Below are 25,965 nucleotides of genomic sequence, written 5' to 3'. Positions count from 1 at the left end.
TAGCAAAGAGAAATTTTTTATCCTTGTGAATATACTTGTAATTGTGAAAACTAAGATTGTTTTTGTCGCAGAGTTGTAGAAAGCCTTAGAGCTGAAATAGAGCTAAAAGGAACCCTAGAGTTTATCTAGTCTAGTCTCCTTATTCTGTGAATGTAGATGTGGGCCATTGGCTTTTCTGTAAAGCGCTCTCTTCCTCTGATCATTTATTGTAATGTTGAGGTGATGTTCTTGCAATTTCAGTTTCAAGATGCCGCCTTAGTTTTATTTTCCTTTAAATAGAATAGTCATTTCCAAAGCATGAATGATAGCAGTGCCAGCCCCCACCTACCTGGGATATGATGGGAGCTTAATAAATATTTCTCTGTTAATCTGAGATCATCAGTAAAGAGAGATTCTGAGAGCTAAAGAAACTCCTACTTAATTCTAGTTCCCCACTTTCATTCTTGTCCAGCTTACTCAGGATTTTATTACAAAAATGTCACCTGCCTGCCCTCCACCTCACAATTTGGAGGGATTGTTAGTCACTGAATAGTGTATGAATTAATTTCAGACATAATATAATTCGGTTTTTGGTTATTCCTCACACAGAATTGAATAAAGCAAATTGCAACCATGTCGTTGCCCCTGGACGGTATAAAATAAACCCAGGGAGAGTTCATTGTGAAAGCTATAGTTATTCCAGATTGGTTAAAAATTTATTATCTTTTTAGGGATAAGTTTCATTGAGGTCTTCTTTTTAGTATCATTTGACAACATTTCTTACCCCCTTCTCTGATTCCCTCTGCCCCGCCTCCCACCTCAAAATTGAACCCTTCTTTGTAAAGGAGAAAAACAATGAAGCAAAAGTACCCCAAACAGTGATCATGTCTGACAGCATAACCAGTATTTAGCCCAGTCGTCCCCCCAACTCTCTGCTCAGAGGTAGAGGCTATATTTCATCATCTGATTTCCAGGGCCAATATTGTTTTTTTTTTTTATAAAACTACCTTGAATTTGGCTTCCTTTTGATTTTTATCATTTAAAAAAACATATATTCTTGGGGGCAGCTAGGTGGCATCGTGAGTACAGCACCGGCCCTGGAATCAGGATCAAATCCAGCCTCAGACACCTGACACACTTACTAGCTGTGTGACTTTGGGCAAGTTGATTAACTCCAATTGCCCTGCCTTCCCCCCTCCAAACAACAACAACAAAAAAAAAACAAGAAAAAAACACATCATGTTCAAAATGACAATATCTTCACCATAAAACCCACTAAGCTAGGTGGTGCAGTGAGTAGGGTACCGGCCCTGGAGTCAGGAGGACCGGAGTTCAAATGCGGCCTCAGACACGTGACACGCTTACTAGCTGTGTGACCTTGGGCAAGTCACTTAACCCCAATTGCCCTGCCTTACCCCCTCCAAAATATATATATATATATATATATATATATATATATATATATATATATGTAGACACACACACATATACATATATATATTCTTGGAGAATTAGTGACTAGATTTATGTTTATATTGTTTATAAGGATGAAGGGGATAGGAAGTTAATGCGCATTTATATAGTGTCCACTGTGTGCCAGGCCTTATGCTTTATGATTATTATCTCATTTGATCCTCAGAACAACCCTGCAAAGTAGGTGTTGTTATTATCCCCATTTTAGAGTTGAGGAAACTGAGGCAAACAAGCTAAGTGACCTGCCAAGAGTCTCACAGATGGTGAGTGTTTGAGGCTGGATTTGAACTCTGGTCTCCTGCCTCCAGGCCCAGCGCTGCATCAGCTGTGCTCCCTGACTGTTCATTTAGGATGTGAGAGCACGTTAGCTGCTGTTTCATGGAATGCCCTAGCCCAGACCTGCACAACTTGGCAGTAGGCAGAGGCCAAAATCAAAACAGGCCGAACTTCTTCAGGCCACAGATAGGTTTTTAGCGGCTCACTTTCCATGTAAATGTATAATTAATGATTAAACTATTTTACAAATAAACTCTGTTTTAAAAAGGAAATTTCAATTAATATCAGTTAATTACACTTATTACTTAAGATTTGTATTTATCATGAAATCGCTCCTCCCAGACTAGAGACAGACTGAGGATGGTTGGTTGCTGCAGGTCACTTCACAAACAGGAGAGAATGAGCAGTGAAAATCCCCCCGCCAAGTTACATGTTGGGAGCACTAGTGACTAGTGGAACAATGGGGTAAGCAGGGCATGGACGATGCACTCGTTACATCTTTACTTTCTTTAGCACCCTCTGCATTTTGTGCGGGCTGCCTGAAAACCTTTGGTGGGCCGCAGGCAGACCGTGGGCTGTGCGTTGTGCAGGCCTGCCCTATCTTTACCCGCCGTCAGTCTCCTCTTTGTGATTCTATCCAGAGCAGACTGAGCTCTTTACTTCGGACCTTTGTACTTTTAACCTTTCCAGAATGTTAAGACTTACTAGAGCTGGAATCACAGTGTGGCTTCAGAGTGGGGTTCATGGAGGAGTTGCAAAGCTGTCTTCTACTAGTTTGTACTTTCCTTCTGGACTCTTTAAGTCTGGTTAAGTTTAAAGGCAAATATTTCTCTCTAGAGAGCTATTAACAGAGACGATAAATTTGTTTGATTTAGTTCATATGGGAAATTGTAAAAACTGAAAGAGCAGAGGAGTCCTGGTGCCTAGCCTTCTTGAGGCATTTAGGTAGTGCAGTGGCTAGAATGTTAGACATTAAGTCAGGAAGACCTGAGGTCAGCTCCTGCTTCAGACGTTTATTTTGCTCTGTGACCTTGGACAAATCACTTAACTTCTGCTGCCTCGGTTTTCTCATCAGTAAAGTGAGAGTAATAAAAGAACCTGTCTCACAGGGTTGTCAGGGTGAAATGAGGTCATCATACATGTGTAAAGCATTTTGCTGATCTTAAGGTGCTATATTAATATAGTTATCCTTTCTGTATTGTGGGACCTGTAAAATCCATGCAAAATTTTTTGGCCTTCGCTTTGTACCAGAGAAGACTGAATTTTTTCTTTTTCTTTTATGGGGTGTTTACGTTACCTTACTGTAGAATTTGGGTTAAGTATTTGGTCATAGGCTCTGTATAGTCTACTGTCCTTCACATGTAATCTGAGGCTTCTGCAAAACTCCCCTCAGATTCCCATTTAATTTCTTATTCTGACCTGCCATATATTGAAACCATGATAGGGAAAGTCACGATGTGGAAGGAATAACTGTATGTGTTAACTATTACTGTTAGTAGGACAATTAACTGCTAGGTGGCATTAACTCTTAGAAAAATGCCACTTCTCCTACTCAATATAAATAGAGGAGCAAATGCTTATGTAATACATTTAATTTCTGCTTAGAAAAATATAATTTTGGTGTGAAGTAATAGACAATTTTATTCCCTAGGAAGAATCTTATAATAAGTTGTGATGTCTACATAGAGACACCAGCTACAGGTGGTGTGTTCATTGCTGGACGAGTAAATAAGGGCGGGGTATTCATTCAGAGCGCCATGGGAATTTTCTTCTGGGTTTTTGCAAATGGGACTTACCAGGTTACAAGAGATCTTGGTAAGTAAATATTTATATGTCACTTGATAAACAACTGTTTATTGACTGTTGCTGCTGAGTTGTTTCAGTCGCCTCTGACTCTCTGTGACCCCTTTGGGGTTATCTTGGCAAAGATGCTGGAGTGGTTTGCTTTTTTCCTTCTCCAGCTCATTTTACAGATGAGGAAACTGAGCCAAACAGGGTTAGTGACTTGCTTTGTCACCCAGCTAGTGATGTCTGAGGATGGATTTGAACTCAGATCTTTCTGATTCCAGGCTGAACTTAACATAGTGTCTGGAACATGGTAGGTGTTTAATAAATGTTTGCTCCACCCTATTTTTTTGGTAATACTTATGCTCCCCTTCAAGAACTTCATAATCTAGACAAACTGACCTTGCAATTCCTCCCTGATAGTGCCCATTAATTCTCCCATCTCTTTGCCTTTGTAGTGACTGTTCTCAGGGTCTAGAATGTACTCCCGGCCTCCTCTGCCCTTGAAAGCACTAGTTCCCTTCAAAGCTGGGCTTTTAGAGAGAGTGAGGGATAAAAACAGAAGGTCAGCCCCAGTGCTGTGCTGGTACCCTGTCTACCACTACTAACTATTCTTAGCATTCCTAATAATAACTGATAGTACTGAGAGATCTGATTGAAGACCCCCCCCCCCCCCGCCCCGCCCTTGAAGAAGACTTACAGCATATGGACATATATTGCATAGTCACCAAGTCAGACAATCAGTAAGGATTTTTTTTAAGCATCTATTAGGTTCTTGGTATTTTGCTGGGCCCGTAGGTTGAAAAGGTGTGTTAAATTGTTATTAGCACTATGAGAGGAAAATACTCACCTAATTAACTTCATTAATCAAGCATCCTTTGAAATGTTTAAGTAAAAGGTCAACTTGATAAAGTTCCTATCTAGTCAAAAGCTACAGTCCACACTCCCTTCCTGCTCCCTCCTTCCCCAACCCCCAGTGTCCGGTTCCTAGGCTGAATAATGGCCAGGGATGGCCTTGTGACCCTTGTGGCTATTTAAGCATTGACTATTTGTGTTGGTAAGCAAAATGGGCTCCTTAGCACTTAGTTCAACAAGTGCCCTTGAAGAGTTTGGCTTTTGTTTGCTTTGAGTAATTCAGTGTATTTCATTGAGTCTTACTAAGTACTAAGCCCCAGGCCCAAACCCCTATTAGGTGTAAAACCTGTGTGGGTGTGGATTGGCAACTAAGGTGGGGCCCAAGGTGGGGCTAACTCCAGGGAGGGCCTAGTTTACATGTCTGGGACAGCAGAGGCTTTTAGACCGCATGGGTTTAAGTTGCCTCTTTGTGATGAATCTAAGTCATGTGGGTGAGTCGCATGTGTAACTCACCCCTGACGCTGAAAAAGATATAAAACCAGGGGTTGGCCTCCTCTTCCTTGGAGCTCATTCCCACAGCAGTGGTGGCCCGCTTGTGGAAACAGGCGTCACAAAGGGTGGGATTTACTGGGGCAGACCAATATGGCTAACCCTTAATAAACTTTGTCTTTTCCCTTGGCTGAGAAGGCTTGAGTCGAATTCTTTCGGCAGGACCTGGTGTGTCGGTATTTTGGGGTCTCGAGCACCCCTAGAAACCTATGGTTCCCTACCATATTCATTTTGATTAAACCTCTTCATGTTTGACTCTGGGCCAGCCTTTGTTCTGAGCTCCTGGGCTGAACCTAGATGTTGGTAACTATGAATTGTATTGGGTCTGTCTGTTAATGTTTGGCATTTGTTCGTATTTGCTCTGAAGTTCAGGGTGCTGGCTTTTTCCCCTGAACTAAGTGAATGATATTTGTATGCTGAATTAAAGTAAGCTTGTCAACCCCTTCACGTAGCTTTCCTTAGTTAAGCAGATCAAAAGAACCTGTGCTTTGGCAGTGTGCTGGTAGCGTTCTTGTTGTTGGGGTTGTGTTGGTCTTTCACCCTCACAGCAGCTGCTAGCCAGATTGTTGAAACACTATTGGAGTTAACTCCGTCATTAAAACCCCAAGGGAATGCCTGCTCCTTGAGCAGATTGAAGCCTGTAAGTCAGACCGACTCAAATGAAGATATCAAAGTAATAAGCGCAGAAATCTTCAAGTCTAACTAAATAATTAAGACTTTCAAACAAGACATTTTTCATTCTTTTCAGAAAATAGATTCTCTAAAAAAGAGAAAGCAGAATTAGAATGCAGGGCTAGAGAGACAGAAGAAAAAGTAATGGAAGAAAAATATTTTAAAACACTAAATAATATTAGAAGGACATATGAACTTGAATACCCAACTTGAATATTGGATATGAAGAGAGAATCTAAGAAATATGGATCTTCCAGGAAGAAAAAGAATCAAGTAAAAGAAAACCCAGATACCATACCAAAAGAATAATGGCCAAATACAGATTAAGAATTTTCATAAAGGACCCCTCGTATTTAACTGACAAAACATCCTAGTAAAACTTCAGAACTACCAAAATGATAATTTATAAACCTAGATAAAATGATAACAGTGTTCATTTGGAGGAACAGGAAAGATCTAGGCAAGGGAAAAAATGGATAGAAGGTAGAAACGAAGGGGCATTAGCACTTCTCAGCCATATATTATCATACAGTAGCCAACAAAATATCTCTGGTTAAAAGAGCCTCGATAAATGGGACAGACCAGACAAGGGAGAACCAGATTAACAAAATCAATAAATTAGCTAACCTGATGAAGAAAAGTAGAGTGGAAAATCAAATTAGCCAACTTGAATTGACAATGAGTAGAGAGGAAATAAAGTGTAATATACACAGTTATACCCAGAAGACTGAGAGTTCAAACGAAATTGATAAATATCTACAAAAATATAGGAGACGTATTAATTGTGTTTTCAATATATATCAGGCCCATCCACATCACTTCTAAAACAGTAAACAAGTGGAAGCCTAAGACTTTGTTAAATAAGGGGCTTTGCTTATTCATCTTGCGTACCTAACACAATGCTTAATATTGAGTTGGTTCTCAGTAGCTATTTCTTGAGTAGTAGGTCAGTTTGATTTTTCTCCCAGCCAGATTGTCAGTTACTTGAAGGCATTTGAAGTATCTGTTAATATTTCTGTATTAAGCTATAAATCTGTAAATTAAGCTAGTTAATCATTTCATGAAGACTCATCCCTAAAGGCAAGGATTAAATGTTGTATTGAGATCCCGTCCTGTCTCTTGTTTCTGTGATTTAAGTCAGAAAAAAAAAAATAATCCATCCAAATGCTCTATTTTCTTTTGCAGCTGGACTGTGGAAAGTGAAGGAAGGACTTGCCAATGTCAGATCTGGGAAATGGTACACCCTCACTCTGGATATTAAAGTAAGTAATGCTGTTCAGAGAGCTCACAGCTAAAGAATCTTTTTGTGACAATAATAATAATAGCTAACATTTATATACCACCTGTTATATGCCAGGCAGTTTTACTAAGTACTTTTATTTGCTCCTCACAGCAACCCTGGGAGGTAAGTGCTATCATCCCCATTTTACAGACAAGAAAACTTATGCAGAGATTAAATGACTTGGCCAGGGTCACACACCTGGATTTGAACTCGGGTCTTCCTGATTCCAGTACTTTATCCACTGCACTCCCTAGCTCTCAATATCATCTCTTTATTACTTTGATTCATTACTTATTTTTACCAGCAAAGAGTAACATTGGTACAAATAACAGGAAACTGGATAAGTTACCTAGTTGGATTGGTACCAAATGGCTGCTGTACATTAGTAAACTCTGTCCCCAGGATGTCAGGGAATAGCTTTGGGCCCATATGTGCATAATTATTTTTTTTTTTGCAGGGGTGAAGGCAGGGCAATTGGGGTTGAATGACTTGCCCAAGGTCACACAGCTAGTAAGTGTGTCAGGGGTCTGAGGCCGAATTTGAACTCAGGTCCTCCTGACTCCAGGGCAGGTGCTCTACTCACGGCGCCCCCTAGCTACCCCTATGTGAATAATTTTACAGTTCATGCTATTTTTAATAGAAATTTTGTCTTTTTTATATTAAAAAAAAACTCCTTGTTGACTAGAAGTAACTGGGGTTTATTTTTCCAATGTGTACTAATTATAGCAGTGAACTTCTGAATCCTTAGTTTCTAAAATAGAGGCAGCAGACATCTTGTGTTAGAACGGGTTTAGTCTTGCCAGGAGGCGTGGAGAGGAATTTAGAATAGGGGATATGCTACTACAACTTGAACAGTGACTCCTCTTCTTCCTGCTGCTACAGTAACGTAGCACTTACTGTGTGCCCCAGGTGTAGTTCTAAGCACTTTATAATTATTTTATTTGATCCTTACAACAACCCTAGGAGGTAGGTGCTATTAGTATCCCCATTTCATAGAGGAAGAAACTGAGGCAAAGAGAGGTTAAGTGACCTTCCCAGGGTCATCTAGCTAGTAAGTGTTTGAGGCTGGATTTGAACTGGGTCTGAGGAGGCTTTTTACCGGTTGGCTAGCCCAGTGATGATTTTTTGGCTGTGGCAACCCATGAGGCAAAAAAAGGAAACTACAAAGTGGCTCCCGGTCTTATGGTTTAACAATAAGATTGTGTTCACTTTAAAAGCAATTTTGTTTTTTTGGCCTGTTGTATATACTGAAAGTCTAAGAAAATTATTTCTTGTGATAATGGTGAAAGTGGCAGAAAAGGGAGCACGGGGTCCTGAGAATTACGGGTTTTAGATTCACTAAAATCTTACTTTTCTGTTGGTACTCTAAATGTGAGATCTTTGCTCATTTACTGGCAAGTGGAGGGAATCTTATCAATCTTGACATTCTCGCTAGGAAATCTGGATGAAAGAAGGCAGTGACATAGCTAAAAAGAAGTGTGGCTCATAGGTTCTCCTTAGAGAAGTTTTTAAAAAATTGGTGAAGTTTGGTTTTATTATATCTGCAGGGGCAATAAGAAAAGTCATTCTGTGGGCATGCGGTCATCTTCTATTGTAGTGTTCATGATAAGTATTTACAAAAATGCTGCTGTGAAAATAATTGTAGCTTATATACCATAATAATCGTAATCATAGTCATAATGTAATAGTCGGCATTCATACGGCATTGAAAGGTTTTTGTAAATATTATGTCACTTAATCCTCACGACAACCCTGGGAGGTGGGCGCCGTTTTTACCCTCATTTTACATATGAAGAGACTGAGTCACACAGAAGTTAAGAGAGTTTGCTCAGGATCACACAGCGAGTACATGTCATAGGCAGTCTTTGAACTGGAGTCTTTTTGATTCCAGGCCCAGCACCATCCACTGTGCTATCTGCCTCCTGTTGCCTGTGCTGAAGGGGTTGAGAAAATTGTATAAATTGAATTAAATCAAGATATATCTGAGAATAGGTGAAGATGGTAAGAAATCTATTGGAAAATAGGCGTCAGGAATAATGAATGAGAGAGGCTGAGACATGTAGGCTATCCAGAAGCTTCTTGATTTCATATATTGTGATATCAGGAACACTTTCTTTAAGAAAGAAATCAGTAGGCACTTGACTTAGTGAGCATCCTTCTTTTTTTGTGGAGGAGACGAGGTTTATGATTTTATGGTATAGGGAACTAGGGAGCAACCGTAATAGCATTTGTGCTACAACTCGCAGTCTTAGGAAGCTGCTTAGGCTGCTGAAAGGTTAAGTGGTTTGCCCAGGATCACACAGCTGGTATACATCAGCAGTGGTCATGAACCTAGATCTTCTTGCCTGCAAGGCCACTTTTCTGTCCAATATCCTATGGCTGCTCCCAAAAACTAGAATAACATCGCAAAAGTAAAATTATTTATATTTTAAATGGGGGGAACCAACTTTTTATTGATGTGGGAGACATTCCAGAGTCAGCTGTTTGTGTATAGTAGGGCCTTTGACTTGTTAGAGATGAAAAATGATACAGATGTAGCATGCAATTCAAACAGGTCAATCCTGACCTATCGGAATAAGTTATTGATAATGAAAAATTTGTTATAGTATAACGCACATGTACATAGCATAATAATTTCACACAGAATTTTAACAATTTCCACAAATAGAAATATCTGGATAAGCTCATGATCCGCAGGGAATCTTTCTTTAATTAGGTCTCTGAGCTCATTGTACTTGATATACTGGCAGACAGCTTTGGTGAGCATATGTCTCTTTGTCTTACGCCTCGTTTAATGTTTGCGATCGAGATCAAAAGAGCCTACAAAGTGCCTTCGTCAGGAAAGATTTGACTTGCCCAGTGGAGAAAGATGGTAGACAGAACCACACTATTCTAGAAAACAAACTCTTATAGAGAAAAATGACAGGCGATTATGAGTAATATCACCTCATAAAACAAATTGTGTTTAGTAAAACCAAGGCAAAGAAAGTTGGAAAGAGATGCAAACAGAATAATCCTGAGAGCATTTAAAGATTAGATGGAAAGAAGAAAATAGAACAGTGCAAAAGATTTTTTTTTAATAGCAAACTTTTTTCACTATAAAGGTCAACCTAGACATTACACTAACATCACATTCTCAGATGTCCTTAAAGAGGAAGCAAATGAACAAAGACAGGAAAAGCAGCCAGAATTACTAGATCAGTTGTACCTAGAGAAGATCCATGCTCTACACAGTTGTGAAGATGTGGAGGGATTGATTCACAAAGTATCTGAAGGAGAAGATAGAATCTAGCTATAGGAAAAAAAAAACCTCATCTGTCATTAATACTGAAAAAGGTCAGACAGCTGATCAGAAAGAGATTGTAGGGGACCCTTTGCTGGCACTGGGTGCAGCTGGCACTGATTGGAACTCAGTTGCCCATAAGCAGTTCTTGGTTGCAGTTCTAGGGCAGCGAGGAACGCTTGTGATGGGTCACAAGGGAGCAGGGCACCTGGTCACAGTTCCAGGGCCAAGAGGAGCACTAGCACTTGCAGGTGCAGGGCATCAGGTACCCTTTCTGGGTAAAAACCAAAGTGCAGACCAGGAATGCAGTGACCACATCTCTCCCCAGATAATACTACCTTGGAAGCATAGAAAACTTGTAGACCCCCTTAGAACTAGCTCTGAAAACAGCAGCACAAAAAAGCCTGAAGCTTGCCATCGTGCTTCTCCATCCACAGGTGAGTAGACACCAGCTTTAACATAAAGTTCAAAGTGAAAAAATGGTTGAAAAATGAGAAAACACCAAAAAAAGAACTTGACCATAAAAAGCTATAACAGTGCCAGGGAAGACTAAGACATAATAATTTGAAATAATTTGAAAAGAGCTAACAAACAAAGCATTAAAGAAAAATGCTAATTGGACTCAAAGCAAGTAAGAATTCCTGGAAGAGTTAATGAAAAAAATAAGAGCAGTAGAGGAAAAATTGGGAAAAGAAATGAGAGTGATGCAAGAAAATTATGTAATTATGTAAATTGGTAAAAGGCACCAAGAAATGCTGGAGAAAATAACACCTTAAAAAACAGAATTGGCTTAAATGATAAGGGTGGTATAAAAATTCATTGAAGAAAAAAACTCCATAAAAACCAGAATTGGCCAAATGGAAAAAGAAGTATAAAAACTCATTGAAGAAAATAATTCCTTAAAAATTAGAATTGGGCAAATGGAAGCTAATGACTCCATGAGACTCCAAGAAACAAAAACAAAGCCAAAAGAATGAAAAAAATAGAAGAAAATGTGAGGTGTTTCATTGGAAAAACAACTGACCTGGAAAACAGATCAAGGAGAGACAATTTAAGAATTTTTGGGCCACCTGAAAGATGTGATCAAAGAAAGCCTGGACATTATCTTTCAAGAAATTATAAAGGAAAACTGCACCAGTATCTTAGATCAGAGGGTAAAATAGAAATTGAAAGAATCCACCAATTGCCACTTGAAAAACATCCCAAAATTTAAACTCCCAACAATATTATAGTGAAATTCCAGCACCCCTAGGTCAAGAAGAAAATATTGCAGCCAGAAAGAAACAATTCATATATCATGGAGCCATAGTCAGGATTACATAAGATTTAAAGGCTTCCACATTAACGGAACAGAGGGCTTGGAATATGATATTCTGGAAAGCAAAGGAGCTAGGATTACAATCAAGAATAACCTATCAGGCAAAACTGAGTGTAATTCTTCCAGGGAAAAATGGGTATTTAGTGAAAGAGAAGACTTTGAAGTATTCCTGATGAAGACCAGAGCTGAACAGAAAATTTGACTTTAAAATAGAAGCTTCAAGAGAAGTAGAAAAAGGTAAAAAATGAAAGCGTAATCATAAGGGACTCAATAATGTTAAACTATTTACATTCCTATGTGGGAAGATGATACATGTAACTCCTAAAACTTTATATTAGAAGGAGACAGAAGTCATGGGTATGAGGCAATTATGCTGGGATAATCTCCACCCCCAAAAATGTAAGGATGAAAAAAAGAATGCACTGGGAGAAGGAGGAAGAGAGAGAGAGAATGGAGAAAAATTTTCTCATATAAAAGAAGTGTGTAAGGAGCTTTTATGGTGGAAAGAAAAATAGGGTGGGGGTGCTGTGCAGTGCTTGAACCTCATTCCCATCAGAATTGGTTCAAAGAGGGAAGAATATATACACGCTCAGTTTTGTATAGAAATCTATCTTAGCCAATAGGGAAATAGATAGGAAAGGGGATAAGAGATATGGGGTGGGTGTAGGGATTAAGGGAGGCAGTGGTTAGAAGCAAAACAGACTTTCGAGGATCGGACAGGATAAAAAGAGGGAGAAGAATAAACAGAAGAGAATAGGATGGAAGGAAATATACAGTTAGTAATCATAACTGTGATTGTGAATGGGATGCACTAACCCATAAAATGGAAGCAGATAGCAGAATGGATTAGAAACCAGAATTCAGCAAGATGTTGTATACAGGAAACACATTTGAAACAAAAAAGACATACACAGAGTTAAAATGAGGGGCTTCAGCAAAATTTATTATGCCTTAGATGAAGTTAAAAAGTCAGGGCTAGCAATCATGATCTCAGACAAAGCAAAAGCAAAAACAGACCAAATTAAAAGAGATAATCAGGAAACTACATTTTGTTAAAAGGTACCATAGACAATGAAGTAATATAAAATTTTTTTACAGCAAGTTCCTCTGATAAATATAAGGTGGACTGAGTCAAGTTTATAAAAATAAGAGCCATTCTCCAGTTGATAAATGGTCAAAGGATATGAATGGGTAGTTTTCAGAAGAATATATAAAAGCTATCTATAGTCATATGGAAGAAAATGCTCAAAATCATTATTGATTAGAGAAAGGAAAATTAAAACAACTCTGAGGTATCACCTCAGCCCTATCAGAAATGACAAATGCTGGTGGGGATGTGGGGAAAATAGGTACATTGGTGAATTATTGATGGAGTTGTGAACTAGTCCAAATGGACTATGGGCTATGGAGAAAAATCTAGAACTATACCCAGAAGACTATAACACTGTGCATGCATACCCTTTGACCCAGCAATGCCACCACTAGGTCTGTACCCCAAAGAAATCAAAGAAAAAGGAAAAGGACCTATATATACAAAAATATTTATAGCAGCTCTTTTTCTGTTGCAAAGAATTGGAAATTGAGAGGATGCCATTAATAGGGGAATAGCTGAAGAAGTTGTGGTATATGATTGTGATGGATTATTATTGTACTATAAGAAATGACGGTAGGAATGGTTTCAGAAAAACATGGGAAGACCTGTGTGAACTGATGCAAAGTGAAGTGAGAAGAATTGTGAAGTTGTTGTGCACAGTAACAGCAATGTTGTAATGATGATCAGCAGTGTTGGATGGTGATCAGCTTGGCTGCTCTGGTCAATACAGTAATCCAAGACAATTCCGAAAGATTCATGATGAAAACATGCTGTTCGCCTCCAGAGAATTAAACTCTTGCTTTCTTTTGGAGGGGGGGGTTGTATGTGTTCGTGTGTGATATGTCGAATATGGAAATGTTTTACATGACTTCACATGTATAATTGATACATTCTTTGTTTTCTCAGTGGGTGGGGGAGGATTGGGAGGGAGGGAGGGAACCTTGAACTCAGAATTTTACAAGAATGTTAAAAATAAATAACTTAAAAAGATATTCAGTTCAAGACATGAAAGTATTGATTGACTATATGCTGTTTGCTGAAATTCAAGAGGAGATGATGTAAGCTTTCATGCTAAGATGGATTCCATAGTGGTTTATATATATTGGCATTGCAGCCTCACGACAACCCCTTGTGGGGAGTGTTATGACCTATTAGAATGTGAGCCTCTTCAGGGCAGAGGCTTCGGCAGGCTGCGCCCCCCGCCTTGCCCCGCCTTGTCCCAACTACTTAGCACATTGTGAGTATTCAGTAAATGCTTTTTCATAAAAAAAGCATGCTGTTCAGAATGTGAGAGTTGGTAATTCTTCTGTGTTCTCTGGTCTGATCAGACCTTATCTGGAATATTATATTCAGGCCTGGGTGCCACATTTGAGAAAGAATATTACTATTTTTGAATACATCCAGAGGAGTGTTACTAAAATGGTAAAGTCTTAAAACCATTATCTGAAATCCTTTTTTAATTTTGGCCTTTGACCTACATTTTGTTATTACAACTAGCTAGGTTACCTACTAATAATATTACATTTTTACATAGCATTAAGGAGAAAAAAAATTTATGAATATATATGGTAACTTTTTCTTTTTTTTTTGAACAGGACTCTTATGTTGGTGTCTTACTAGATAATACGCTTCTCTGGAAAGGTGGGCAGATCTCACAACCCCAGAATGGTTGGGCAGCGATTGGAACACATACCTTTGAGTTTGCACAGTTTGACAACTTTCATATAGAAGCTACAAATTAGAGTTCTTGAAACTCTCAGATAATGACTCCTCTCTCCTCCACACCTCTTTTGGAATCAAAGTCAATTCTTTAGGGCTTTTTGAGACTGGAAACATTGAAGGAATTTGTTTTTCATACTTGATACAACTGTATGTTTGGAGTACTTTTTTCTTATAGTTCTAATTTTTTAACATCACTTCATAGATTATATGTTGCTTCATTTTCTTAACGATTTTGCCATTGAGATCTCACAATGATTATATTCTGATATTGAGGGAATTGGACTCATGTGTAACACTAATAAATATAACTTGAACGGCTTGTTTATTATTGTTTGACATACTTCAACGTGTTACATGTCATGATGAATGAAATACTTTCTTAATTTCCAAGGATCTTTTGTCTCTACCAAATAGTCTCATGCAATGCCCAGGGGAGCTTCAAGGGCAGTGTTTTATGGATTACCATGGTGTTTCATCCTTACATTCTAGAAGGACTTTTAAAAAATGGTGATGGAAGCAAATACAGGACCATTTCTAAAATGCCTTATTAGTAAACTACCTCCTAAGCTTTCTCTAGTCAGTAATAGAGAAATGAATAGATAATTTGGGACCTTGATTGTATAATATTGCTCTTAATTACCTGTTTTAAAGTTATTCTCCTCACTGTTGGTGCAGTCAGTATTTTTGTTTGTAGAAAGAAGAGGGGAATTGTGCCTTGGCTTATCACACAAAATGAAATTGTTGAATGACTTTTTGAATTTTCTCACCAGCTGCAATTTAACAAACTCTTTAATACATGAATCAGTTTATATTTGAAGAGTGTTCCATATGCTTTTTATATGATATAATTTGCTTCTAAAATTGCTTTATTAGTAAACTACCTCCTAAACTTTCTTCAGTCAGTAATAGAGAAATGAATATATAATTTGGGACCTTGGTTATATAATATTGGTCTTAATTACCTTTTGTTTAAGTCATTTTGCTCACTGTTGGTAATGTTTTTCTAGTGGTCTTCATTATCTACTGACAACTTTCAAGGCTTACTGATATTAAAAGTTAAAAATTGATGTCAACACTGTATTGTAGTTCAAAGGCATCTGAAATAGGCTGTCTGACAGGTTACTTTGTTCTAAATACGTAGCCTGTTTAAGAGGAAGTACCCTACATGTCTATTATTTGTGTAATGTACATTTTATAATACATTTAATAACTGTTAATAAGTGGTGGTGTTACTGAGTCGTTTTTCAGTCACATCTGACTCTTTGTGACTGCATTTAGGTGTTTCTTGGCAAAGATACTGGAGTGGTTTGCCATTTCCTTCTCCAGCTCAGAGAACACAACTCTGATGGGCTGGCCATGTTGTTGGAATGCAAAATGTATACTTGTCAAAAAGACTATTTAATGGAGAACTCACACAGGGCTGGCGTTCACATGAGGGTCAGAAGAAGAGATACAAGGACACTCTCAACATATCTCTTAAAAACTTTGGAATGGATTGTGTGACATGGGAATCACTGGCATAGGACCGACCAGCATGGCATGCCCACATAAGAGAAGGTGCTGTGCTCTATGAGCAAAGCAGAATTGAAATAGCTCAAATGAAATGCAAGATGTGCAAATTTAGAAAATCCACCTGTAGTATCAATTAAGTTGGGACTTTCTTACTGTTTTAAAATGATTAAGTGTCTTTGATCGAGTCTTACTAGGTGCTAAGCCCCAGACCCAAATCCCTATCTATTAGGTGCTAAGCCTATGTGGTTGTGAATTTTAACTAAGGTGGGCCTCCAGGTGGGGCCAGTGAAGGGAGGTGCTAACACCAGAGCCAATCATAGGAGCCTAAGTTCTGGTCACTCAGATGAGGTTTGATGACGTCTGAAACTGTATAAAAAGGGAAAACAGAGCTATTTGCTTAAGGCTGTCCCTCCTGGAGGTGTGGGACTCTGGGCAGCCACTCTAAGGGCCTTCCGGCTGAACTCAGATGTTGATGGTTTTCTTGGTAACTATGAATTGTATTTGGTCTGTTTGTAATTTGTTTGTATTTGCTCTGAAGCTCAGGGTGCTGACTTTTTCCCCTGAACTGAGTGAATGATATTTGTAAGCTGGATTACATTGAGATTGCTAACCCTTTACCATAGCTTTCCTCAGTAAAGCAGATCAAGAGACAGGGCTTGCAGCATTCTGTGAGCTGGTTGTTGTTGGTTTTACACCCCCATGACAGCTGCTAGCCGGATTGTTGAAACACCACCCCAAGTGTTCACATGGGCTATTTGTGCCTGACCTGTGGTAGAACCTTTCGAGCTTGTATTGATCTGATCAGCCACAGTTGGACACACTGAAATTTGACTCTAGCACAGTGATGTCATTTTGGTCCTCTTCGAGAACAAAGGCCAACAACCAGCCAACCAACAGATGAGGATACTGAGGCAGACAGGGTTAAGTGACTTGCTCAGGGTCTCACAGCTAGGAAGTGTCTAAGGCCAGATTTGAACCCAGGAAGATGAGTCTTCCTGACTCCAGGCCTGGCATGCTATCTATTGTACCACTGACACTGCTAAAGACAGAATGAAGGCCTAACATGAATGTTGTCAAATACCGTAATAGCTGCTTTTTTGCTCATAGATCACTAAATTACACAAGAATACTTCCTCCTTAAATTTCACTAGAACGCTTTCATATGCTTTTAAAAATATTTCTCATACCCTTATCTTGTCTGTGGACCTCTTCCCCTATCCATGAGCCTCCTGTCTCCCAAAAGAATGTAAGTTGCTTGAGAGTCTTGTCAATTTTTTTTTGTATGTCCCGTGCCTAACATGATGCTTTGATACAGTAGTTCCTTAATAAATATTTGTCGAATTGAATTCCACATAGGCTGTTATGCCTATGTAGAAAACTTGAGGATTTATGTTGTTCCTAGTAACTATATTTTTCTCTAAAAGCAGCATTCATGCTTTAGGAACTTTAGCCTATGCAGAATTAGAAGAATTTCTTTGTCATTTCTTTCCCCCTCTCTTGAATAAAAGGACTGGTAAGCTTTGTTTACCCTTCGAAAATGCATATGTGCTGCCAATGGTGGGGAGGTCAGAGGAAATTTGGAGTGGTTTCTTGTTACTGTTATTTGTATTTTTCTAGAAATTCTGAAATTCACCTGGAAGAGGGGGGGAACCCACACTGAGGTGAATAATTAGATGCAGTTGATTGCTGAATTTGCCCATCCATCCCTTGTCCCTCTCCTGGGCTTCCCATCCAGCAAGCATTATCAATCACCCATCGAACATCTCCAACTCGATGTAGTAACGGCATCTTAAATCCGCCATACTGAAAATAGAATTCATTCTCTCCCCCCCCCCCATGTACCTCTCTTACTAACATTTTTATTTCTGTTGAGAGCAATAATTGTCCTTTCAGTCACAGTTTCTCACCTTGGAATCATCCTTGTTCCTGACCCCTGAGGTCCAGCTGGAAGCCAAGGCAGGCCAATTCTGACTTCCCATTCTGTGTTGCCTCCATCCCCTTCTTGCTAATCACACAGCTCTCATCTTAGTTCAGGCACTTAGCACCTCTTGCCTTGACTATTTTGATAACCTCCTAGTTGATCTCTCTGCCTCAGACCTCCTCTCTCCGATCCATCCTCCACACTTCTGCCGAACTCAATTCTTAAGACCACTCCCTTGCTAAAGAATCCCTGCTGAACTTTTAAAGCCCTTCACAGTTGGGCTCCAACCCTCATAGGCTTATTGTGCATTAATTTCCTTCATTCACATTGTGCTTTAGTGAAACACCTTTTTGCTGCCTCCCCATACATGACATTCCGTCTCTCATCTCTGTGTCTTTATACAATGTCTCTCGTGTCTGGAATGCACTTCTTCCTTTTTTGTGCCTCTTGGAATCCTTAGCTTCCAGTCATGTCCTATAGGAGTCCTATCTTGACTCTTCCAGCTGCTCATGCCACCCTTGCTGCCGCATCCCCCTAACATCACCCCGAAATAACATTTTGTATATTTTCTATTTAGGTTTCTATGTACATTTGTGTTTCCTTCCTAATATAAATTCTGAAGATGAATACTGACCTATTTTTGTCTTTCTGTCACCAGTGCCTGATGCAATACCTAAAATGTAGAAGGTATACAATAAATGCATATTGTTGATTATCCTAATTCATGAGGCACAAAGTTCCAAGCACAATTTATTAGTAAAGGGTGAATTTACCAGTAAATAGGATCTCAGCTTCCCCAGCAAAACTACGACCCTGAACGTGGGGAAAAGTTACATTTTATAGTTATGGAGAGTACAGAAAATAGAAGGGCTAGACAGAAATTGGGAATTAAGGCTAGCAACAACCACCTCCTTCCATCTGTGATTAAGAAATGTTCATTGTTTGAGTCCAGCTACATCTTCAAGGACAGAAATAGTCAACCATAATGTCTTTGGATAACACACCAGGCATCCTTGAAGGATATCTTGGTGGTGTAAAGATAGTAGACCAAACTCTCTGGTGTTTTCTACCTGTTTCTTTCAAGGATAACAAATTTCCTTGACGCAAAAATAAAACAGTGATTGACAAGACAACTTGATTCTTAAAATTACAAAACAGCTGAGTTTCTGAACTAAGTTGAGAGATAAAAAATTGTGTCTTAGGCAGTTATAGAACAAAAATCAATTAATGATAAAAGGGTCAATTTTAAAAAGACAAAATCAATCTGATTGTTTCACTAGACAGACAGTTCACTGATTTTTGCACTAGTGGAACGGGTTCTAAGTTTTTTATGTATTCAAAATGCTGTTAAAGATTTTAAATGAACCATTGTATTATAGTAAATAAGCTTATTATAAAATGATGTTATTCAGCATCTGTACTTCCTTTTCAAGGATTTAGTAATATATTAGTTGATAAATAGCAGCCAAATTATTTAATAGAATGAGATAGGAATCATAACAAGGATTTCATATTTGCAAAAAAAAATGTTAAATGCATTTATTAGTGTACTCTTGTGGAAATGCATCTCAGTGTTCTTGAGCAAAAGTATGACCTTTTACTTAGTGTCTTTGTGTGTGTGTGTATGTATGTGTGTGAAATGAATTGTCATTGGGATGACTGATGGATTCAGGGATGTGAAGGGTATAAAAGCTGTTCTTAAATATCTAAAGAAAATGCCTGGGGACTTGCCATATTTATGGTGGTACTTAGGTAGAACTTGTTTTTAAATAAATGTTTACTTTTGAAAGTTCCTCTTTTGTACATTTCAATAGTATTTTACTTGAAATAACTTTTCTTTTTTTTTTTTAAAAAAAACTAGAATCTGAGGATGCAACTTTTGCTTCCCTGTGGCTGCCAATATGTAAGTGCATCTCTGCCTTATGCTTAAAATGAACCAGAAAAGGCATCTAGAAATTTCATAGAGGTGCAGTTCGGTAGGCCATAAGTGAAAAGATTATCTTGCTTTAAGAGTGGCTGCTTTATTAAAAATATTATTTAAAGCCTATCCCAGGGAAAAATCACTTGGATAGATCCTGAAAAAAGAGAGTGAACTAGGCCCTGAATTGAATAGGAGGAAAAGAGTATTGAGTAATTTTCTTTAAGATTCCTGCTTTCTTCTTTTAAAAAACAAAAACATCTTTTTAACACAGACATTCTTCTGGTGGTTCTAGAAAATTGTGGATCATGGTATACCAAAGTCTCTTGAGAATTAAAGTTGTTCATGACTAATGTGAAAATATGTTTAATGGGAATGTAAATGAAGAGCCTATATCAGATTGCTTGCCATCTTGGGAGAAGGGAAAGGAGGTGGAGAAAATTTGGAACTCAAAAGCTTGTGGAACTGAATGTTCTAAATTAAAAACAAATATTTTTAAAAAAGAGAATTAAAATTGTTGATCCCCTGAAGTTCAGTATAAAGACCAGTGATGTAGGTGAATAGGCTTCAACATATTAAGAACAAAGAATTATATAACAACATTGGTGTCTGACATTATGAAAGAGATATATAATTATTAGGTGAGTCTGGCCTGAGCCTGGTAAGAGCAGGTGGTAGAGGCAGCATGCTTCATTGTTACTCGTGTGATGTCAAGGTCTGAAGGAAAATCCCCAGCATATTGGGGGGACTCCTGCTAGAAGATTTGTACGGGATCATGGACAAAAGTCACAGAATGAGAAGGCGTAGATGAGCTATGCTCTGCATTGTTAACAGGATACCAACATTGAAGGGAACACATACTTAGGTATTAAAGCTTTGCAGTACTATTAGATTAAAGTGAAAATTGAGTTCAACAAACATGCCCACTATAGGTATTGCACTGCCATAGGGACAGAAACATGAAGAGTAAAATCCCTGCCATGAAAGAATGTATCATTTTGTAGGGGGAGGGAAGAATGAGGCCCATATTAAAATAGCTGTAGTACAAGGTAGAAAGTTGTATACAGGGAGGAGGTCGGAGTGACATAAGAGATATTAAGGTGAGGGGGAGCAGAAAATCTTTATAGGACTTTAGGGCTGAAGTAGAGGATTTCAGTAGGTATAGGGGTTATTGAATACTTCTGGCCTATGTAAATGCACAGAAGCAGGATAGATTTGAAGAAATCATAAAAGAAAATTATCCAGACATACCAAGAACAAAGGATAGATTGAAAGAATCCATACATTATGGCTGGGGGAAAATCCCAGATACAACAGTCTTAGAAATGTGATTGCCAAGCTTCAGAGCCTGCAGGAAGAAGAAGAAGATGATGATGATGATGATGATGATGATTGTTAAGTGACTAGGAAAAGACATCACATGCTTTGGAACCCCAGTCACTTTTCAAGACTGCTTCAACTACAGGAAAGGGAAGAAAATGTTGGAATATGATACAGTGAAGGAAAATTATTTTCTACTGAGAATAAGGTTCTTAAAAGTTGAATATAACCCCACAGGGAAAAATAAAGCAGACTTTTTACAAAATGGACCACTTCTAAACATTCTTATTGAGGAAACCAGAACTTTGAGGGACTTTGAAGGGAAAAAAACACATATAAAGCAAACTTTGTTTGTTTTTTGTTTTGTTTTTGGAGGGGGGAAGCCAGGGCAATTGGGTTTAAGTGACTTGCCCAAGGTCACCCAGCTAGTAAGTGTGTCAAGTGTCTGGGGCCAGATTTGAACTCAGGTCCTCCTGACTCCAGGACCAGTGTTCTACTCACTGCACCACCTAGCTGCCCCAACTTCATCCTTTTAAACCTTTGGATCATTTAGTTAAGAAAATGTCTTATAAAGTGACTTGCCCAAGGTCACACAGCAAGTGTCCAAGGCTGGATTTGAACTCAGATCCTCCTGACTCCAGGACTAGTGCTCTACTCACTGTACCACCTAGCTGCCACTCTGAAGCAAATTTGAAGAAAGAGACAAGTTAACTCGAAAAAGCTAATTGTTATGTACTTGCATTCTGAAAAGAGAAGAGAAACCATTGTCCTTTTGGAATCACATCTCATAATTAAAAAGAGCAAGATGAAGCAAACTATGGACTTCGATATATTATTTAAAGGGAGCTCTAGAAAGATCTGAAGGGAGCAGAAAGGAACTTAGTATTTCTTATTATTGAAGTACTATAAGAGATTAGTCAAATATTAGAGGAGTGTTAAACTCATGAATCTCATTCTCTTCTGAATCAAGCAAGGAAAGGTTAAAATTTTAAAATAACATGATAGATAATAGTGAAGCAAACGAGATGGACTGACATGGAGAACTAGGGTGAAGTTAGGAAAGGGAAAACCTTAATGAGATGAAGGAAAAGAAGTAATTTAAAAGAAACTGAGGGAGGGGTTGGAAACCAACCATAACTGGGAATGGGATGACCTCACCTATAAAACAAGAAGAGGCAGAATGGATTTGAAAACAAAGCGCAATAATTTTTTAAAAAAAGAAACACAAAATAAATCATATTGAGCTAAAATGAGGAGTTGGATTAGAATTTCTTATACGTTAGCAGAATCAAAAAACAGAAGGCATTCTTGGCAGGACAGATGACAGGAAAAGTATATTTGGCCAATCACTTAAAAGGGAAAAGTAGCAAAGGTTGTCTTCAAAATCATTCTTTCAGATTTAGACAGATCTAGCAGAAAAATTATAAAGGAAGAAATGAAGGATTTAATTATTAGAGAAAGTAGGTTTGTGCTGTTTGTCGGGGGAAAGCTGCCAATGGAGTCAAGAAGACTTGGGTTTAAATTCTGCCTCTGAGGGTCATGCTGTTTTACCCTGGATGAGTCACGTGACCTCTTGATGCTCCAGGCAACTCTCCCAAACTCTATCTAGAGTCCCAAGAATAGGTTTTTTATCTTCATCTGGTTGCTTCCTTAGTGGTTGCTTCCTCATTGAGAGTTCTCTACACAAATAAATCATAGGTTTGGGGCAAGGTGAAGTATATATACTAGGAAGTGCATATATGCTAAGTTGATGATTACTGAATGAGAATCTTAAGGAATACAACTTTTCCAGTATCGCACATCATTTTTGCAAAAATTGGCCACAGGCTAGGTCATAAAGGTCTCAAACTGAGAAAAGAAGAAACATTAAATAAAGCCTTTATAGACCATAATGCACTAAATATATTCAAGGGAAATATTAACAAAGGGCTCAGACTTAAATGCAGACTAAATAGTAATCTGAAATAATGATAATGCCAAAGAATGAATGATAGGAATGACAATTACATTAAAAAAATTTTTTTACAATGAGATAGACCAAAATTCTTAGAATGTAATGAAAACAGTCCTTAGGGGAAGAATTTTTATCTCTAAACACCTGTCAACAAAAGAAAGAAAAAAATAAATCATGCATGCAACTAAAAATAAAAAATGACAAACTAGCCCTCAACAAACTCAAAAGTAGAAATCATGAATACAAGATATTGGAAATATAAAAGTAACACATGCACTTTTGGTAGAGTTGTGAATTGATCCAACTGTTATGGAAAAAAATATTAGAATTATGTGAGAAGTTAGTAAACTATAACCTTGGTTCAAGAATCCAACTCTTAGCCATATTCTCCAAAGAAGTCAATGACAGAAAGAAGGGTTCTTCATATAATAAAATATCCATACCAGCACTCTTTCTATTGGGCAAAAACTGGAAATAAAGTGGGTGTCCATAGTTTGGAGACTGGCTGAACACCTTGCAGTCTATGATTTTCATGGGATGTTGCGCTATAAAAAACAAATATGAGGAATTCATAGAAGTATGATGAAACATGAAATGATCCTGAGTACAGAAAGCAGCACAAGAGAATACCCTAATATAAATGAATTTATTAAAGGACAGCTGAACTCATTAATCACAAAGAACTATCTTGGTTCCAGAGTCCTCCTCTTCATAGAGAGGAGGTGGACTATGGGAAAATAGAATACAATTATGGGTAACATTAATGTTTGCAAAACATTACAAATGATCTCATTTGATCCTCACAATAACCCTGGGAAGGTTATTATCCCCATTTAATATGTGAAGAAACTAAGGATCGTAAAGCTGCTAAGTCTGAGCCTGGATTTGGACTCAGTCTTTCTTACTCCAGTTTTCAGGGCTCTATCTACTGCACTATACATAAGCTGTCAGATGTAACTGTTTTGGCAGAGAAGCAAAAAACAATGATGACTCAGAAGGCACTGAACCAGAGTTGAGATCACATCAAAATTGTTCATATGCCCCGCTCTTGGTCCCTTTCATTTTTCCCTTCCTGGTGTCAAGGTGGGCAGAATTGCTTATTCCAGGTAATGGAGTGACAAGATGTATTTTTCCACCTAGTTGTCAAAGTGTCCATGAACATGTTTCACCTCTGTTTCCTTTTTATTTATTTATTTTTTGATCTTAGTTGAGCAAATATACTAAGAGAGGAGTGTCTAGGTGACCAGTGAATTTAGGAGGCCCATCGAAGCTATCAGAAGCTCCATTGGCCACTAGAGTTAGTAGTCTCAGGAGCTGGTAGCAGCAGCAACTAAGGAATTAGCTTGTCCTATTCAGGAATAGATCGACACTCATTAGCTGAGACTCCTCACCCTGCTGTGAGATAACTCAGCTGAGGAAGGAAGTAACCGCTCATCCCTTTCTTATGCCATGTCCGTATGTGAATTTAGTAGAGGTTCTTTGAGTGAGAAAAAAAAACAAACTCTAGAACCAGACGTTTTGAGGTAATCCTAGGCCCCATGTGTTTTCTATGTATGGACTTTATTACATTTGTAGTTTAAGTGTGAGCCCATTCTCAGGGTTACTGTGTGTGCAAGGAGGGGGATAGTTTATCCCCTGTTTGCGGGGAGAGGATATTTTATACCATCTGCTTTAATTTTGAGCACACTCTCCACGGGGACCACTCTGATTTGGGAAATGTTCTTGTAACTGTTGTCCTTGTTATTCCTTCTCAGTAAATATTCTTTTTATAAAAGCTAATTGACATCAACTGGTTGATTGATATTGGGGAGGAGACCTCACAAGGATTTATGAGACATAGTACTAGAGGCCACAGCCCCTTCACTGTCAAGAACCTGGAGGGAAGAATTAATCAGCTACCATATGAAAACCCAACCTACCACTACTAGTGGAGAATGAGCCCAGAGGGGGTGCTACAAAATAAATTCTTGAGAGAGACCTTGAGAGTGTCCTTGTATCCCTTCTTCTGACCACCATGTGAACGCTTGCCCTGAGGGCTCCATAAAATAGTCTTTTTTGGCAAGTGGACATTTTGCATTTGAATGGCATGACCAGCCCATCAGAGTTGTGCTCTCTGAAGCAGAGTTTGAATGCTGGGCAGTTTAGTTCGAGGAAGGACCTCAGTGTCTGGTACCTTGTCCTGACAGGTGATCTTCAGAATCTTCCTAAGACAATCCAAATGGACGCGATTAGGTTTCTAGTATGCTGTCTAGGTTTCACAGGCATACAACAATGAGGTCAGCACCACAGCTCTGTAGACCTTCAGTTTGGTAACCGGTCTAATACCTCTTCTCTGCCATACTTTTCTTCGGAGACTCCCAAACACTGAGCTAGCTCTGGCAATTGGTGCGTCAACCTCATTATCAATGTGTACATCCCTGGAAAGTACACTACCAAGGTAAGTGATCTTATCCACAGCATTCAAAACTTCATTTGCTGTAACTGATGGTTCCACGTATGGATGGTGTGGTGGTGGCTGATGGAGCACCTGTGTTTTCTTGGTGTTAATTGTTAGGCCAAAATTAGCACAAGCGAGAGAACTGATCCATGCTTTGTTGCATCTCAGCTTCAGAGGCTGCATTGAGAGCACAATCATCTGCAAACAGAAAATCATGCACCAACATTCCCTCCACTGTGGTCTTGGCTTGTAGCCTTTTCAATTTGAAGAATTTACCAACATTGTGGTAGTTGATCTTGATGCCGTGTTCATCCCCATTGAAAGCGTTTGACCACATGGCTAAAAAGCCTTGTTTCGCTCCATTGGTGACTGGGAAGGCACGAGAGCGTCGTCCATTATTTTAGAACCCCAGAAAGCCTGCTGTCATGAAATGGACATATCATGTTGATGAATTTCTCCAGAAGACACTGGCACAGGACCACTCAGTATGGTGTGCCCACATCAGAGAAGGTGATGTGCTCTATGAGCAAAGCTGAATTGAAAGAGCTTGAAGGAAATGCAGGATGTGCAAGTTTGGAGTATCTATTCCCCCCAAATGTTCACACAGACTATTTGT

The 25,965-nt window shown here is 38.7% G+C and overlaps 1 protein-coding gene across 2 annotated transcripts in view; it reads left to right on the top strand.

The window, feature by feature from the left end:
- Nucleotides 1-15,501, top strand: part of GALC (galactosylceramidase) — a 71,672-nt gene extending 56,171 nt beyond the window's left edge. Inside the window, exons 15-17 of one of the 2 annotated variants that reach the window (XM_036736341.1) lie at nt 3,380-3,543; nt 6,775-6,851; nt 14,161-15,501. In XM_036736341.1, the coding sequence (XP_036592236.1) occupies nt 3,380-3,543; nt 6,775-6,851; nt 14,161-14,307 (388 nt within the window). In that variant the 3' untranslated portion in view covers nt 14,308-15,501. Of the gene's footprint in view, nt 1-3,379; nt 3,544-6,774; nt 6,852-14,160 lie in introns of those variants that run through there. The other variant, XM_036736343.1, reaches the window with a different exon arrangement.
- Nucleotides 15,502-25,965: the final 10,464 nt, after the last annotated feature.

Source organism: Trichosurus vulpecula, chromosome 8 (genome assembly GCF_011100635.1).
Source record: "Trichosurus vulpecula isolate mTriVul1 chromosome 8, mTriVul1.pri, whole genome shotgun sequence".
In the NCBI taxonomy this organism is placed as follows: domain Eukaryota; kingdom Metazoa; phylum Chordata; class Mammalia; order Diprotodontia; family Phalangeridae; genus Trichosurus; species Trichosurus vulpecula.
Note: the sequence above shows the minus strand (reverse complement) of the source record. Positions and strands in the feature narration are given on the sequence as shown.